Source organism: Tenrec ecaudatus, chromosome 4, assembly GCF_050624435.1.
Source record: "Tenrec ecaudatus isolate mTenEca1 chromosome 4, mTenEca1.hap1, whole genome shotgun sequence".
NCBI lineage: Eukaryota > Metazoa > Chordata > Mammalia > Afrosoricida > Tenrecidae > Tenrec > Tenrec ecaudatus.
The window spans coordinates 177,758,511-177,775,254 of NC_134533.1; the positions used below are offsets into that span (position 1 = coordinate 177,758,511).

General features: G+C 54.0%; 1 protein-coding gene across 1 annotated transcript in view; it reads right to left on the reverse strand.

Moving 5' to 3' along the window:
- Window positions 1–7,088: 7,088 nt before the first annotated feature.
- The window catches only part of CMTM7 (CKLF like MARVEL transmembrane domain containing 7), a 63,907-nt gene continuing 54,251 nt past the window's right edge, over window positions 7,089–16,744 (reverse strand). The window contains exons 3-5 of the mRNA XM_075547104.1: window positions 14,748–14,846; window positions 10,815–10,896; window positions 7,089–7,710 (exon numbers count right to left, since the gene is read on the reverse strand). Of these exons, the coding sequence (XP_075403219.1) occupies window positions 7,697–7,710; window positions 10,815–10,896; window positions 14,748–14,846 (195 nt within the window). The 3' untranslated portion in view covers window positions 7,089–7,696. The remainder of the gene's footprint in view (window positions 7,711–10,814; window positions 10,897–14,747; window positions 14,847–16,744) is intronic.

Sequence of the window (16,744 nt, forward strand, 5' to 3'; positions counted from 1 at the left end):
GAACTGCTGACCCTGCAGGTGGCAGCCCAACGCATAACCTCTGTAGCCCCAGGGCCCCGTTTATCTACACAGGGCACCAAAAATACCTGTGACTTGCGTTATTGCGAGGTTCCCTTTATTGTGGGGTCTGGAACCGAACCACACTATCTCCGAGGAATGCCTGTAGTTGGCAGTTGCTCCGAGGGAGCAGGATGGATGAGGCTTTCCACTCCTGTAAAGAGTGACAGGCTCGGGAACTCCTGGGGGTGAGGGTGGGGGGCAGTGGGGGGAGGTTCTACTCTGCCCTCTAGGGTCACTGTGAGTCAGCAAAGACTTGATGGCAATGACAGAGCGAGAGAGAGGCCTGTAGCTAAATGTGGATTTCTTTTTTCGGGTCATGATTCTAGTTTGTGCACTATAAAAAATTAACAGAAAGGGAGAGGGGGAGGAGGCATGGAGCAATGATACAAGGGTGTAAGGGCGTTATGAACCAAAGTGTTGGCTGTGTGCACCTGAGATCCTGCTCCATGACTGCTCCCCTTGAGGCCACTCCACCTCATAGCGACCACAATGTAAACTCTCACGGCCATTGGGTCCTCACGGCCATTGGGTCCATGCTGACTCAGAGTGACCCTACAGGAAAGGGCCGAACTGCCCTTGTGAGTTTCTGAGACGGTAACTGTTTATGGGAATAGAAAGCCCTGTCTATCTCCCAAGAAGCAGATGGTAATTTTGAACTGTTGACCTTGCAATTAGCAGAAGCCACCTGGACTCCCTATTAATCTGCACTCTGGATTCAGAGGCAGTGGCTATCCGTCCTCCCCAGTGGCCACAAGAGGGCGGCCGCGGTCAGGTGTGTGAGGGTGTGGCTGAGGCCTGCCACCTGCACCTCGTGTTCTGCTTTCGAAAAGAGCCAGGCTCGAGCAGCTGGGAGCTTGGTAGCTGCAGGTGGGCGCGGCTGCTGGCAGGATTCCCGGGGCTCCCCAGGGAGGCGTCCCCCGGCCCACATGCTGCCCCACGGTTTCGGGAGGAAGCAGCTGTTGGCCTAAGGAAGCCTCTGGGCACTCCTGAACCCCGCCCTGACTTCCTCCAGCCCTCTAACTGCCCCTCAGCTTTCATTCGCCTCTTTATAAAAAATAATAGCTTTCTATGTGCAGAGAAAATGTCAAGAAACCCCTCACGACTCACCATACATCTCCTTGCCAAACCAGAAAACCCCGTTCACTGCCATCGAGGTGATTCTGACTCATAGTGACCCTACAGGACAGGGCTGCACTGTCCCCCGTGTGTTTCGGAGACTGTAACTCTCTTCAGGAGTGGCCTGCCTAGTCTTTCTCCCACAGAGAGCCTGGTGGGTTCGAACCGCTGACCTTGGGGTGAGTAGCCCAGTATGGAATCACTAGGCCACCTGGGCTCTGAGGTCCGGAGGTCTCCCCGGGGAGTCAGTCTTCCAATCCCTCTGCACCCACCCGGTGCCCAGTGCCAGTCTTTAGGAAGCTCCTGTCATCCATCTCAGCGGCTTCCAATCTTTTTCTTAAAACAAAAACGAACCCCCCCCCCAAAAAAAAATCCCCCTTTTGGATCTAAATCACACAGGAAACTTTCATACCATGGGAAATGTGCTCTTAAGGTGAATTACTGACTTGAATGGATAACATTTCACTTATTTATGAAGTTGGCAGCTGGGACAATGGTGCTAATTTGAAATGCCCACATCTGAACTCAGGAGATCACTGGTCTGTGCATCTACACAAGACCAGTGATCGATGGCACTGGGCCCCTGGTGTGTTTCGGGGTGGCCTGTGGCCAGCCTTCTTCTACTGGTCAGACTCCTCTTTGGGGGCTCAAAGCCCCGACCTTGCAGTCTGCAGCCGAACTCGGTGCTACCCCTTGGCACCGCCCGGGGGCCCCATGGCTGGCTGGGGGTGGGGGCATTGTGCAAGGGTACAGCTCCATGAGCTTTTACAAACTGAAGCCATGTCCCCAACGGCCCGTGGGCCCCGGACACACCCCCGCGGGTTCAAAGGATGCCGCTCAGAAACCACGCAGGAGGGGAGCTGCGGTTAGAGGAGGGGCCCCAGCACCTGCTGGGGCTGCACGGCAGCGCCCTGTGCTTTCCACGCTGCAGAAGAGCTCCGGGAGGTGGGTGACACCGTTTCAGCGTCCCCGTCTTCCCCACCCCTGGGGCTCTTGAGTGGCCCGGCTGCACGTCCAGGCTGGGGACCAAGTAGGGAGACGTGTCTGCAGGAGAAGTTCCGGCTGGCATCTGCCGAGAACCTCCCTTGGGAACACGGCTGCAGGTGGCAGGGCCAGGCCGGCTCTGCCCTGCCCGAGAGGTCCGTGGGGTGGTCACAGGCCAGACCTGGACACAGCCAGGCCCCACCCCTCAGCTTGCTCCCACTGGACTTCCTCCTTTGGTCATGGGCAGTCAGGCCCCCCTGCCCCCCAGTGTGTTGCTAGCACTTTCAGGACACATGCCTTCCCAGTGGGACCCTCAACGATGGGCAAACCCCCAAACCACACTCGCCGGTCTTCGAGGCCCCCGAAGACCGGCTCTCCTTCGGGTTTCCATGGCTGTGCCCTCTCTGACCCGGATCTCCAGGTCTTTCTTCCGAGGTTCCTCTGGGTGGTTATTAACTGAGCAAGCACTTAGCTGTTTATGCCACCCAGCACTGTACACCAGACCCAACCCAACCCCCAAGCCAGGGGCTGTGAAATCGATTCCAGTTCGTGGCGAACCCACGTGCAGAAGCTTCATTGGATTTTCTTCCCCATAATCTTTATAGAAACAGGCTGGCAGGCCTTTCTTCTGCGGTGCCACTGGGTGCCAACCTTTAGGGTAGCAGTGGACGCAAAGAGTTCGACAGTCAGGGCCGGTTCCCCTGTTGCTCACCCCCCTCTGGGGAAAAGCTGTCTTCGGAGCCTCCCCCATTTTTCTGTCAGAAGTGGGGTAGCATCTGTGCAGAGGCTGCCCCCTCCCCCAGGGGTCAGGCCAGACTGCGGGAGGCCCTGCTGCCTGCTGGTGGTGGGAGATGTGGGCAGCCAGCTTTGGCTTCACCCAGCAGGGCCCCTTTTTGCCACAGCACCAACACCCTTCCTGGGCCTTCGGGGGTGGGGTAGGGTGTGTGTGTGTCACAGACTATGGGTTCAGGTTGGTCGCTACCTTTCTATCCACCTCCCAGGTCCCAGAGCCCAACCTTCCCTTCTCTCACACTTTCGCTGGGTCCTGCCCGGGACTGCGACCACTAGGTGGGTCTCCTACCCGGCTGGGAGCCTGGAGGAAGCACTGACACTGTCCTTGGAGTGAGCAGCTCCCTGGGGGCCGCACACAGCCTGCGTTCCTAAGACCCACACTGTTTGACTGATTGCAAATACTGTCTTGGCCTCTCTGGGCCTGTGGGCTGCTTGCTTTGGGGCAGGTATTTTTACCCTCCCAGCACTTGCCTCAGCAGAAAGGCCTGCATGACTTCCGGGTGCTGCTTTGTCCTGGGTGCATAGCAAGGCCGCCCATTTCTATCATTTTACTTTGAAAGTGAGCCCGGTGTGAGCAGCTTGCCTCTTCAGGACCCGTCACTCTTCTCACCTGCCATACAAAACTCAGGCATGCAAATCGATGCCCCCCCCCATGTGAGTCCCTGGAGCCCCTCCCTGCCTGCTCCTCCCAGTGCTCTCCCTTGGGGAGAGCTTGCTTGAGGACATCTGGGCTCCACAGGACTTCTCTCAGGAGCCCTTTCATGACTTCCTCACCGGCTCCTGGTCTCCCTGTCCATCCAGTGTGCCCGCAGCCTCTGCCCTGTCTCAGGAGCCAACAGAGCACATTGGTCTGGGGAGCCCGAAGGTGGGCAAAGACAAGCCAAAGCCTGTGAGTCAGAACCAACTTGACAGCACAGAACTAACCCAAATGGTGCCTGGTTCCGGCTCACGGCAAGCCCGTGCACAACAGAACGCAACACCGCCTGGTCCTCGTCCTGACCACTGTCCTCAGGTTCCAGCCCGTGACAATCCATCCTGTCCAGGGCCTTCCTGTCACTGCCCCTCCTCTGTACCAGGCATGACGTCCCCTTCTCCGGGGACTGGGCTCTCATGTGTCCAAAGCACGAGATGAAGTTCTTGCCATCCTCCTGTCTAAGGAATATTCTGGCAGTGAAGCCACTGGCGAAACGCACGCACACAGGACAGGATCGAACTCCAAACCAAACTCGCTGCCCTCGAGTGGATTCCAGCCCACAGCGACCCCATCTGGGGTTTCCGAGGCCCTGAGTCACAGCGGGAAGGGCCTTGCTTTTCTCCGGAGCAGCGAGTGGGCTTGAAATGCTGGCTAAGCAGCTAGCGGCCGACGCTTACCCAACAAGACGCCTGGAAATGCCAAGCCAGGAGACTGCTCCGGAGTCCTTTCCACCCCGCCCTCCGGTATGGGCTCGGCCCCAGAATTGTACTCACCGTACTCACAGGGGACAACGCCCTGGGGTCTGCGACGGTGCTCTCCGAGGGCTCTACCTCTGACCGGCGGCGGGGGGCTGGCTCTTCCCACCTGCTCCCAGGGGATGTGGTCTGCTGTGGAACCAACCCCTTTGCACGCAAGCGCGAGAAGAGTCGTGATCTCAAGCCAGCCCTGCACCTGAGCTTCTGGGAGGGTGGCCAGCTGTGCCCTTTTCTGCTAGGGTTGTGAAGAATTCATCTCAGGTGTGACCGGGTGTGCGCCAGGCTCCGGATGGCAGCTGAAGCCCACAATTCACCTGCAGGGTGCTTACGAGGGGACTCCCCGCTGACCCCGTCAGAGAGCACTGTCACGTCGATTATGGCCGCGGCTGTAGGTTAACATGGAATGCCCTATCATTTGATCTCCCTGTGACCATCTTACAGTTTTCAATCTTCTCTGCTTTATGATCTAGGTTTTCCTGTTTTTGTCCAATGTTGGCCTTTGTTTTGCATGTGTTTCTGTTAATGAACTCCAGGATCGGTCAATCTGTGGATTAAACATTACCAAGGGGCATGGCAGGGGAGGGTGGGGGAACTGGAGAGCCAACACCGAGTACAAGACAGAAGAGAATGTTCTGAACTTGACTGTGGTGGCGAGTGCATACCTCTTCTTCTGACGGTTGAACCGCTGAATTGTTCACGTCTGTGGGATGGAAGACCGTGGATGGCTTGGTTCTTATTTTATTCTGGATTTTCCAGGATTTAAAAAATCACAAATATAGTACGAGGGGGTACCCCCCAAAATGGGATTTTTTTCAAAGTCATATATTTAAAATTTTTACCAAACCTTATCACTTAAAATGTCTTTTTATTGGGGCCTTATACAACTCTTATCACAATCCATACATACATCAATTGTGTAAAGCACATTTATACATTCATTGCCCTCATCATTCTCAAAACATTTGCCCCTATCACCTTCAAAGTACTCTCCATTACACTTAATACATTTGTCAAATCTGCAGTTCCATTCTTGGAAACGTTCAGACTCCTCTGTTTGGGTGGCTGACAGTCCCTCCCTTGTTTTCTTCTTCACTCTTCTATGTGGTCAAATTGCTATCCTTTCGTGTCCCTCATTATTCGTGGAAACAAGAGGTCGCATGGAGCAAAGTCAGGTAAGGTGCATGGGGCAAGAGAAACTTGATGTTTCTTTGCCCCAAACTGGTGCACTGAGATGGCTGCGTGAGCAGGTGCACTGTCATGGTGGCAAAACCAGTCCCCCGTCTGCCACAGACCAGGCCTTGTTTGTCGCACACCGTTACACAATCTCTTTAGAACCTCTAAATAGAAAGCTTGATTGACAACAGTCTGACCTGGTGGAGTGGACTGAAAATGTACTACGAGTGGACGTCTTCATCCGTTTGGAAAGTGGATGGAAGTCCAGAACAAGGTTTGTCATCCATCGACATTCCACCTTTTTGGAAATGAGCAATCCACTCGTACACTTGAGTTTTTCCCCTAGTGCTCTCCTTGAAAGCTGTGTTCAACATCATAACAGTTTCTGTGGTATTTTTCCTGAGCAGAAAACAAAATTTCATGGCAGCACGCTGTTCTCTTAAAACAGCCACCACAAAAATGAGGTTCAAGCCAAACTACTTTCACGAGAAAAATTCACTGTGACCAGAGAGAGCCTTACCAGGGGATGCCACTGGGTGCACTAACTCAGAGCAATTTTCTCAATGCTCACGTAGCGGGGAAAATATGTACTATGAAAGCTCCACCCAGCAGAGCTCCCCATCCCCTTTTTTTAGGAAGCCCCTTGTATTTTATGTGAATTAGATGTCAATAAAACTGTCTTAAAAATCTTTGGTGTGAAGGCTAATTTTATGTGTCAACTTGTATAGGCTATGGTGCCTGGTTGTTTTACCAAATACTATCCTAAATGTAGCTGTGAAGATATTTACATGGTGTCATGGGTTAGGTGTTGGGCCACTAACTTCAAGGTCAGCAGTTTGAAACCACCAGCCACTCTGTGGGAGAAAGATGGGGCTTTCTACTCCCAAACTGGTGCACAGTCTCATCCCTGGTTTGATCCTGGATTTTAGCACTAAAAAAAGCAGAAACATAAACCTAGTTTCAGAAGCCTACAGGGTCATTGTGAGTTGGCATAGACTCGAGGGCAGTGAATCTGGTTTAGTTGTGCCTGCTATGTCTCAGCCCACAGAGCTCTCCCTTTGTCTGGCCAGTTGACCTGACACTTTGGACAAGAGCAACTGTCAGAGTGTAAACACATAGTCAACTTCCTCCAGAGGCCCTGCGTGGTTCACACCAAACGAGGAAACTGCTCTCATAATAGGAGGAAGCAAGAGCTAAGCATAACTTTAGAAGCGGCACTTGCCCACCTAACCCACCTCTCTGCTCTAGGACCACTGACCCAGACGGAGGGAACAGCAAGGGGCAAGGCTCCAGGTTTGTGTTTGGGCACTAAGCTAAAGGTTGGTGGTTCAAACCCAACCAGAGGTGCTGTGGAAGAAAGGCGTGGCACTCTGCCCATAAAGATTACAGCCAAGAACCTACAGTCTACTCTGTAACACATGGTGTCACCTCGAGTCAGGAATGAACTTGATGGCCATGGGTTCGGTGGAGGGCACCGTGCGGAACACAATTTGGAACAGAAGCTTTGCGTCAAGTCTGGTTTTATAATCTTGTTTATTAAGAAATCCTTCTGCAATTGGCCAGATCAGTATTTTATTTAAAGACACACACACATACACACACACGTAACAAACAAAGCCAGGAGACATGGGGACGGACTGACCACATAGTGTTTCTACAGGAGCGCCTCACTTTAAGGAAGACAGGTGTCTTTGGGGCCAGGCTGACAAGCTAGATAAGTTAAGAAGTGGCTATGTTTTCCTCAGAGGGCTTCCGGCAGCTTTGTTCCCAGAGGGATGCTAAATGAAAGCAGAAGTCGAACCCCAAGGCGGGGGTCCACAGTCCCTGAGGAGGAGGCTCTAAAAGCAGGCGGGGTCTCCCTCGAGGCTGCTGTCTTCTCAGAGGAAGGGTCTCCGTGGAAGGCTGAAGCAGCGCAGGGGCCCAGGGAGCCAGCGTCCCGGAGCGTGGGAGGGAAGTGGAAGGGCACTTCGGTTGCCCGCTGGCCTGAGCAGGGCGTTGGCACAGGAACAGAGGTTCAGAAGCCTTCTCTTGGGCCACATGGCCACCAGTCCCCCCATCTTTGGGGCTTTGTGTCCTGTCGCCCCTGGCAGGGCATCCTGCGGTGTCTGGAGCTGGGCTGCCCTCACACGGTGGCATCTTGGGAAGGAAAAGCAAGGTCAGGCTAGCTCAGAGTCACCCCAGGAAGCCGGAACCCAAGCTCTACCCCCCTCCACCCAGTATGACTTCCTCTGCAATCCCGTTACCCTTCCCCAGCCTCCCCGGTTTCTGGGAGCCCCAGCTGCATCCCGGGTCATGCGTTGGGCCGCTAACCGCATGCTCCGCAGTCTGAACCCGAAAGAAGGGGCCTTTCGCTCCCATAAAGTTTACGGCCTTGGATGCCCACAGGGGCGGCTGTACTCTGTCTGGACGTCAAGACTGCCGATGAGATGCTTACTTGTGCCTTACTCATTGAGCAAAGGCACTGACGGTGTGAATCATCACAAACTGTGGGTAACATTGAAAAGAAGGCGCGTTCCAGAACACTTCACTGGGCTCCGTTGGAAACCTATCCACAGACCAAGGGGCAACTGTGCCAGCAGCACAGGGGGCCCTGTGGCTTCACCCCTGCCCGCGTGTCCCCGTGATTCCCTTTCACTGCTTAGTCCATCTGTATGCCTAGCAAAAAAGCCAAGGAGCTGACTACACGAAAATCTCGACGTCGGCGGGAACACGGCTCCTTGAGAACCTTCCATATGCAGGTGACACAACCTTGCTGACAGGGAAGAAGACTCAAAACATGCATGAAGATAAAAAAAATAAACAAACCCCCAAAACCCTGACTGCAGCTTTCAGTGTGGATTACAATGTGAGCAAGCCGACAAAAATCCTCACAGTCAAACCAGTAATAAGCATGATAAAAATCGATTAAAAAGTGGGTGAAGGTTGACAGAGGGCGATGCAAGATATGAAAATAATAATCTATCATTTCCCAAGGGTCCACGAGGGAGGAAGGACAGGGGAGGAAGGGCTCAAGTAGAGAGCAAATGCTTTGAGAATGATGAGGGCAACATATGTACAATGCGCTTGACACAAAGGATGGGTGGATGGATTGTGATAAAAGATGTCAGAGCCCCCAATAAAAGTATTTAATAAAATTAATTAAAGAAAATAACCATCATAAATGGAGAAACGACGGCATTGAAAAGGTTTGCATTTTACTTGGATCCACCATCAATGCTCGTGGAAGCAGCAGGCAAGCCATCAAATGACACACTGCACTGGGCAGTCTGCAGCACAAGACCTCTGCACAGTGTGGAAGAGCCAAGAAGTCCCTTTGCAGACTCAGGCGCACCTAGGTCGGGCCATGGCATGCTCCATGGCCTCACCTGCATGGGAAAGCTGGACAGTGAGTGAGGAAGCTTGGAGACACATTGATGCACTGGAGCTGGAGCTGGTGAGGAATGCGGACCGTGCTGTGGCCTGCCAGAGGAACGGACACCTCTGTCTCTGAAGCGCAGAGCGTGCCAGACTCGAGGCTGGGGTAAGGTGTCTCTCAGGCATGGGACACATCCTCAGGCGTGAACAGTCACTGGAGAAGGGCAGCGTGCGCGGTGGTAAAGCACAAAACGAAACAATCAAAAACCACCACCCAACTCACTGCCCGGGCTGAGCCAGGGTGGCACAGCAGGTTAAGGGTTGGGCTGCTAACTGCAAGGTCAGCCGTTTGGAACCACCAGCACTCTGTGGGAGAGAGGCGGCTTTCTGCTCTCATGAAGAGTGACGGAGCCGGGTCGGGATGGGTATGGTACAGTGGAGGGCCAGAGCCAGAGGAAGCCCTTCAGGGAGATGGCCTGACACCAGGGCAGAACAACGCGCTCAAACACCGTTACTGTGACGATGGTGCAGGAGTGGGCGACGCTTTGTTCTGTTGACCACGGGGCCGGTATGAGTTGGCACCCAACGCCAGCGCCACTCAGATTCGAAGATGTTCAATAGAGCGCTGGAGAAAAGGCCAGAGCATGAACAACCTTGATGTCCCCAAAGGGAAGAAGCCAGAAAGCAGCAGCACCGTCATGCGACAGAACCGTTAGAATGCCAGAGAAGATCTACGATAAGCGGGGAAACGTATGGAATGTGGCTAAGTGATTAAAACAACAACACACATTCTAGAATAGCGCATCAAGTCTGGTCCTTTTAATAAGAGAAACATTATGAAGTGCTTCTTAAGTTTGTGGGGGAAAGTGATGAAAAGATAATGGGATTTTCCCATGAACGGTTTTTAGCCCACCTTGTTACGTATGCTTTCAAAGAAGAAAGGAGGGACAGGTAGAATGTTTCCCTATCTGTATTTTCTAAATGCTCTATATTTACTTTTGTCACTGGAAAGAGGATGCTCATTTTAAGGGAACGCTTTGCCGCCTGGATGCCGTGGCCCGGCAGCATTGTTCCCAACAGCCAGGCCCCTCCCAGATAAGCGGAGAAGCACAGTGTGGCACCTGCAGCCCGTGGGTTACTCCCGGCCGTAAGGGACAATGACGGCTCAGCACGGACGGATTACAGCAACAAGCACAGGAAGCCCATCACTAACGGGAAAATGCTGCTGGTCCCATTTGTTTGAGGTGTCGGGCACAGGCAAATGGCAAAGGAGTTTGTTAGTCGTTACTGGGGCAGAGCGAGGGAGGGAGAAAGGGGCAGTGGCTGGGTAGGGGCCACTGAGTTCCTGTAGAGGGAGGTGGGGTTGGGAAAAGGGCAGCGAGTCCCGGCAGCCCACCATGCTGAAGATGAGGAGGCTGGGGAGAAAGCGGTGTCAATACAAACTCAAAACCTCGCCCAGCACCCCACACTCAACCTTCACCTTACAATCCCTGGCCCAGTTGGAAAGCAAAGCCTGGCGGGCCTGCCAGGCCCCTCAGTGACTTAGAGTACGCCTGTAAATGTTGCTGAGCTGGAAGATGGCTGGTATGTATATATTTTTTCCTACAGTGATGTTTTAAAAAGAAAGCAAACCTAAAACAGAAAAAAAGGGACAGAAAGAAAATGCTCTGCACTGGAAGCTGGCCACGGGGATGCTGGGCATGGGTCCCTGGCGGTTTCCTTTCTTCTGCCCGGCTCCCGGGCTTGAAACTGCTTCTGAGTTTGTTGCCAGCCTGAAGTGGCCTCCTCAGTACAGTGCCCTTCCCCTGTAGTTCCGTGGCAAATGAGCCCTGCTCCTGTTACCGAGCACAGGCATCTGTCTCCGGGGACGGGTAAGCGGGACTCACCTGTTGTCTGGGTGACGCAGGAGACCTTGTAGGACAACCATATGTTCAGCATGCACAGGGTGGTGGCGATGAAACCGAACACCTGCGCAGGAGAGAGGGCAGAGCCACAGTCCAAAGGGTCATCCCAGGCCCCCGAGCAACCCTCCAACTGCCCTCTGCGATTCCAGAAGTGTTAACCACCGGGATGGCTCAGGCTTCCCCAGTCAGAACAGAGCCGCCACGAGGTGACACCGGGAATCCTCCCCACCCCAGGGCTGGCCCAGGTGCTCGCCTTCCTGAGGGGCTGGCTTACTACAAGTGCCCTGGTGCTGCACTGGGCTAAACGCCCGCTGCTAAGGGAAAGGTGGTTCCAGCTGCTGGAGGAAGGTAAGACAAAGTGCTTTTCGCAGTAAGATTTACAGCCGTGGGGTCCTTGGGACACAGTTCTCCCCTATCCTGTGGTTGAAAGAAGCACTGCGCGGTCCTGTGCCGCCCTCACCAATGTTCTTCCGTCTCAGCTCTGGCCACTGGGCCAGTCCATCTCGCCGAGGGTCTCCCTCCACTTCACCAAACACGATGTCCTTCTCCAGGGACGGGTCTCTCCTGACAAGTATGTCCAAAGTATGTAGGATGAAGTCTTGCCAGCCTTGCCTCTAAGGGGCACTCTGGCCTTACTTCTTCCAGGACAGATAGGTTTGTCCTTTGAGCAGGCCACGGGACATACAATATTCTTCTCCAGTGCAATTCAAATGCATCGATTCTTCTACCATCTTCTTTCTTACGTGTCCCCTACACTCCGTCCTACACGGTGGCTAGGAGTTGGGTTTGGTCACTCAGCAGAGGGGCTAGGCCCAGCCCGGATGGGGTCGCCCCGAAAACCCCAAGCTGCTGTGTTCCTTCTGATTCACAGTGAGGCTACAGGACGGAGTAGAGCTGCCCCGACGATAGGGTCTCCGAATCTGTCATCCTCCCGGAAGCAGACTTTTTTGTCTTTGACCCGCGGAGCGGCGGCTGGTAGATTCAGAAGGTCAACTTTGGGATGGGCACAGGGCGGAAGAACTGTAACAAGGCCGGGCATGCCAGGGGATACCTTCTACCTGCCTTGGCTTTGTGGCAATACCGTGCAGGCCCTGTAAATTCTCTACAAGTGTTTCTAAACTCTGTGTTTTCCATCCTCCATGGCATACCGAGATTGGCTCTAAGATAATGTTCAAGCAGCAATAACTTCTAGATCTTCTATGCCAGGCTGGCAAACTGCTGCTGGAGGGCTGACTTAACCATCTGCTTCTACACACACGATTTTTAAAATTAATAGTTTTGATGGACATATGACTCACATAGCATACAATTCAACAGTTCAAACATATTAAGAAGGGGTTGTACCATCTTCACCACCATCAGTTCTAGAAGGTACATGAAGGTTCACTGTAGCACAGCCACGCCCACTGGTGTCTGTTGCCGGCTGGCTGCTTGCTGGGTGGCCAACAAAACATGAACTATTTACTGTGTGGACCTTTATAGAAAATGCTTATTGATCCTTGTTTTCAGGGGCGACTCAACAGCTGAGAACTAAGCGATTTCAGGCAGTGTTTGGGTTTATGTTGAAAACACAGCAATTCTATTCTAATGGTCCTGGGCTAAGAAAGAAGAAAAAGGTGGAATTGTCAAATTTAATTCGGGTTTAAACCTGTTTACGGCCGAAGTGAGTTTTACTGGGGCAGCGAAGCCTGTGCTTCATTTGTAAATCCATCTGTAAGCTGCTCGGGCCCCAGCAGAGCCAGGAGTGGGCGCCTGGGTGCGGCACCGAAGGCAGGGAGGGAGGGCTCTGTTCCTCTTTCTGGTTCTGTTCAGTGCTCCATGTGGCGAGCTGGCTGAAGCTAGTTCAAGTGCTTCATGTTGCCCACAGGAACGCCACCCCCCCTCCCCGCAGGAAGAGGACCTGGCTGTTGTTTCGGAACTTTGGAGGTCAGAGTCGTTTTCCTGGTCTGTGAAGGTGACTGGCAGCTGTCACAGCTAAGCCTGTGGCTGTGGTAGTCACTTGCTGTTGGAGACTGAGCGCTGAGGGGAACCGGCCCAGGGCGGTTTCGTGGCTGTAACCTTTCGTGACCTTCCAGAAACCATCTGCAGCCTGTCTTCCCACAATGCCCTTGGGTGGGCTGAAACTGGCAAGCTTTCGGCTAGTAAGACAGTGCTTTCTGTGTGCGTCACCCGGGAACCCCGAAGCCCGCCATGGGCATGCAGATGCCCTTAACCCACATGACGACACGGCAAGAGGGGTGCTGGCATCACCCCGCACAGGAGGTCAATTATTTTGCCTAAGGCCCCAAACAACATGGGCCAGGGGAGGAGCTGCGATGTGAGCCCGGGAGGCCAGGCTCTGAAGCCCATGCTCTGCTGTGCTTGCCTGCTGTCCAGGAGGCCATGGCACGCGACGCCACCCCGCTCAGGACGCCCAACTCGCCAGCTGACCCTCACAGCCATGGCCCAGGAGCAGTCGGCCCCAGGGAAGGGCCCGGTTGTACACAATGTTCGCCTTTTCTCTTTCAAGTGTGGTCGCTGGCTTGCACCAACAGCTGACTCATCTCCCCTGCCCCCCACCCCGAGTGCCCTGCCTGGGATCCTTTGTACCAACTGTCTGCATCACATAATTAGCCTGTGAGAGCAGGGCCGGGCCTCTCATTGTCTGTTCTGCACAATTAGCACATTATCTACCGTCCCGATCTCCAACTGCCTGCCCTGCATAATTGAACAGTTTATTATATCACATCATAATGCCACTCTAGACCATGAGGCCTTGTTCCATGTGCCTTGGCCTCATCTCCCAAGCAAGGCAGCCATTCCTGCTAGGCAGCAGCGGCTCTACAGATACCTACCCTTTTCTCCTGCCCACCGTGGCCAAGGTTTGGTTCTGGGCACGATGGTGGACTCTGGGGCTAACATGGTTCTGAGAGCATGAGCCATTCAGCCCAGCGGGGTTCTGCTCATGAGGGCCCTGAAGCATAGTGGACACGCCTTCCTCTGGGCCCCTTCCATCATCTGCCCTGAGGCTGGGCAGCTGGAAACCGTAGGTGGTGTCCACCACTGACCTGAGACAGCACAGGCTGGGTGGGGCTTGGGGAGGCACTGGGACATCAGCATTTAGAGTCCTGGCCCACAGACCTTTGGAGGATGGACTCCCTCCCTCAGAGGCTGACCCACTCCCTCCCTGCCTACAGGTGCAAATGAAAGGCCGTGACGGCCACACAGAGCCATGGTCCTCAGTTAAGCTGCTCCCGACTGGCAGACAGGGAGCTAAATCACAAATGAGATCACGTAGCAGGCAGGCACCTTTAAAGCGCATGCTCATACACACGCACGCACAAATACATGTTTGAGGAGCTTCGTAAAGTTGATGGGAAACAATCCAGTATCTTTTGATTCCGTTTTCCTGAAACCTTTCTGAAGTTCTTCCAGATGCTCACAAGTACAAAACTGCGCGGGTACCGCGTATCTGTGCTACAATGCAAGTGCAAACACACACACACACACACACACACACAGCACTCACTTTCACCTTTGAAAAGTACAGGACTGAGGGATCTGCTGGCAGAGTCCATGGAAAAGCCAGGGAGGGCAGTTTAGGACGGGTGGCCGACAGCACCGACCACAGTATCCTGCTGGGTCTAAGAGAATCGCTCTTGGCACTGGGCCGCGGAGCCAGGAGCACACGATCAGAGTCAGTGGGTATGTGAGTCGGAACCTATTCGTCAGCTGATATAAATCAGGGCTGTCGGTGAGCGGGGCCTGGTTTACAGAGAAACCCTCTGGAGCCGGCTGTGGGCTGCATCAAAGTGGGTACTGATTTTGTGGAAGAATTCCTCCCATCCCCCACCCCTGCCCCACAATTGCCCGCATCAGAACAGACAAGCATCTGACACATGAATTCTCAGAAGCGCCCCCTGGGACCATCCTCACCGATGCGGCCACCAGCCCAGGCTGTCTGTAGCTCTTGGAAGCAGCCACGATGGAGGCAATGAGAAGGAGCAGGGTACCGATGACGTAATGCAGGAGCTCCTGCGGGTGGAAACAAAGCACAGCGGTGGGTGGGTGGGGAGTTCCGTCGTGGTTCTCCGAGGGCAGCCAAACGTGAGAGACGATCAAGCGGGGGCGAGAAGGTCCCCCTGGTTCCCTGCAGCACCCTCACAGGCAGCCAACACGGAAGGAAGGAGGCCCCGAAGGACAAAGAGGAAGTCGCAACTCATGTCCACCAGGATGGTCCCGACGGACAGCTCTAGAGGTCAATTTGTAGACAGGGCCTTTGATGGTGGGAGCCCTGAGTGGTTGCACCCGGTCAGCCTGGTCAGCAGTTCAATCCTCAGGAGAGAGATGGGGCTGTCTGCTCCCCTAAAGAGTGACACACTATGAGTCGGGATTGCTTCTGTGGGAGTGGGTTTGGTTTTGGGAGGGTTTGCCCTTGAGCTCTGGCCCAAAACAACAAGAAAGCAAAGGAGGCTCCCTGAAGCTCCAAGCTGAAGCTCGGGCTCCCGCTTGCAAAGGACCTTACAGAGAGGTGTGCCTTTTCCTCCTGCCTCAAGAACACTCCCTTGTGATGGCTTTGCTTGGCAGAAGGCGGTCCATTCTAGGAATGGGTGAGCTAGGAAATGCCCGTGGGGGTGTGATGGGAGCTGGCTTTCTCCCGCCCCTGTCCTCCCTGGTTTGTCCTCGGTCTGTCATGCGCTCTTCTCTCCTGATATGTGCAGAAGGCCGAGCCCGGTCATCTCCGAGTCTCTGGGAGAGACTAGTTATCTGCTTCTGCGGCTTGACCCAGACCCTCTACACCCACCCCATCCACTCCTCATCTTTGCAAGTCCTGGGCAGATGAAGTCTGCCATTCTTCAGCACCGGTGCTCCCCACCCCGCTCCCTGATGAACCGATCACAGAGGAATGAGTACCCGGAGCTACCCCTGTGCAGCTGCTTACAAGAATTTAAATCACAGGCAGCTCGACCCTGAGTTCTGAATGAGCTCCATTGCTCAGTGTGTCTTGCAGTGGGATGTGCAGGTAAGTCAGTGTTTGCCTGCTTTTAGGGCATGGAGAGACTCACGTCTGTTCCTCAATTTGAATCTGCCCAGAAGCAAGAGCAGAGCTCCGTGGTGGGTTGTTTACTGTGAGCAGAGGCTGGCCCAGTCAGTTCCAGGAGGGTAAGTCTACGTAATATTGAAGGGTGAGGATGAGGTGTAAGTTGGATGCTTGTCGGGCAGGTGGTGATTCGCCCTTGGGAAAGCCTGCCATCGCTAAGCCGATGCTCTCCGCAGACCGTGCAAAGTCAAACCCTACATTTCTCCCTTAGTGACTAGAAGGGAGTACCATGCGGTGGACCAGAGGGAGTTCTGCCAGAGGGCCGATTAGTATCTGGAAGTTCTCCAAGAAGCCCACCCATGCAGAAAGGGGCAGGGACAGACAACCCGAGACGGTCTTACGATGAACCTGACCTAGATGCTACTCAACCGAAAATGAGGGGGAGAGCTGTGCCTTCCAATAGTTCCTCCCCACCCAACCCACGCGTGTCCATGCCCCCCAGCTTTTATCCCGCCTTGCTGCTCACTGTCCGGATCAGTGGTGGCATCATGAAGGCCTGGCCACCACAATAAAAAGTCAAGAAAAGGTTTTCGCTCCAAAAGAAGCATTCTTTGAAGGTGCCAAGGCAGGAGTGGGAGGCACGTTGGGGAAGCAGTGGGCCAGAGGGGAGGCAAGAAGACAAGGTATAAGAAGAATGAGAGGAAGCCTGACAGACGATGATGGAAGCTGATGACACTGGGAGGCTCGGAAGAGTTAAAGGCAACAGAGGTACCCAACTACTGCCATAGCCACAATCCCACAACACTGGCGATCTAAGAGCTGGTGCTTGGCAGACATGCAGGCTCAACAAACACGGCAGGGACAATGGGAGCCTCATCACAAACATCCGACA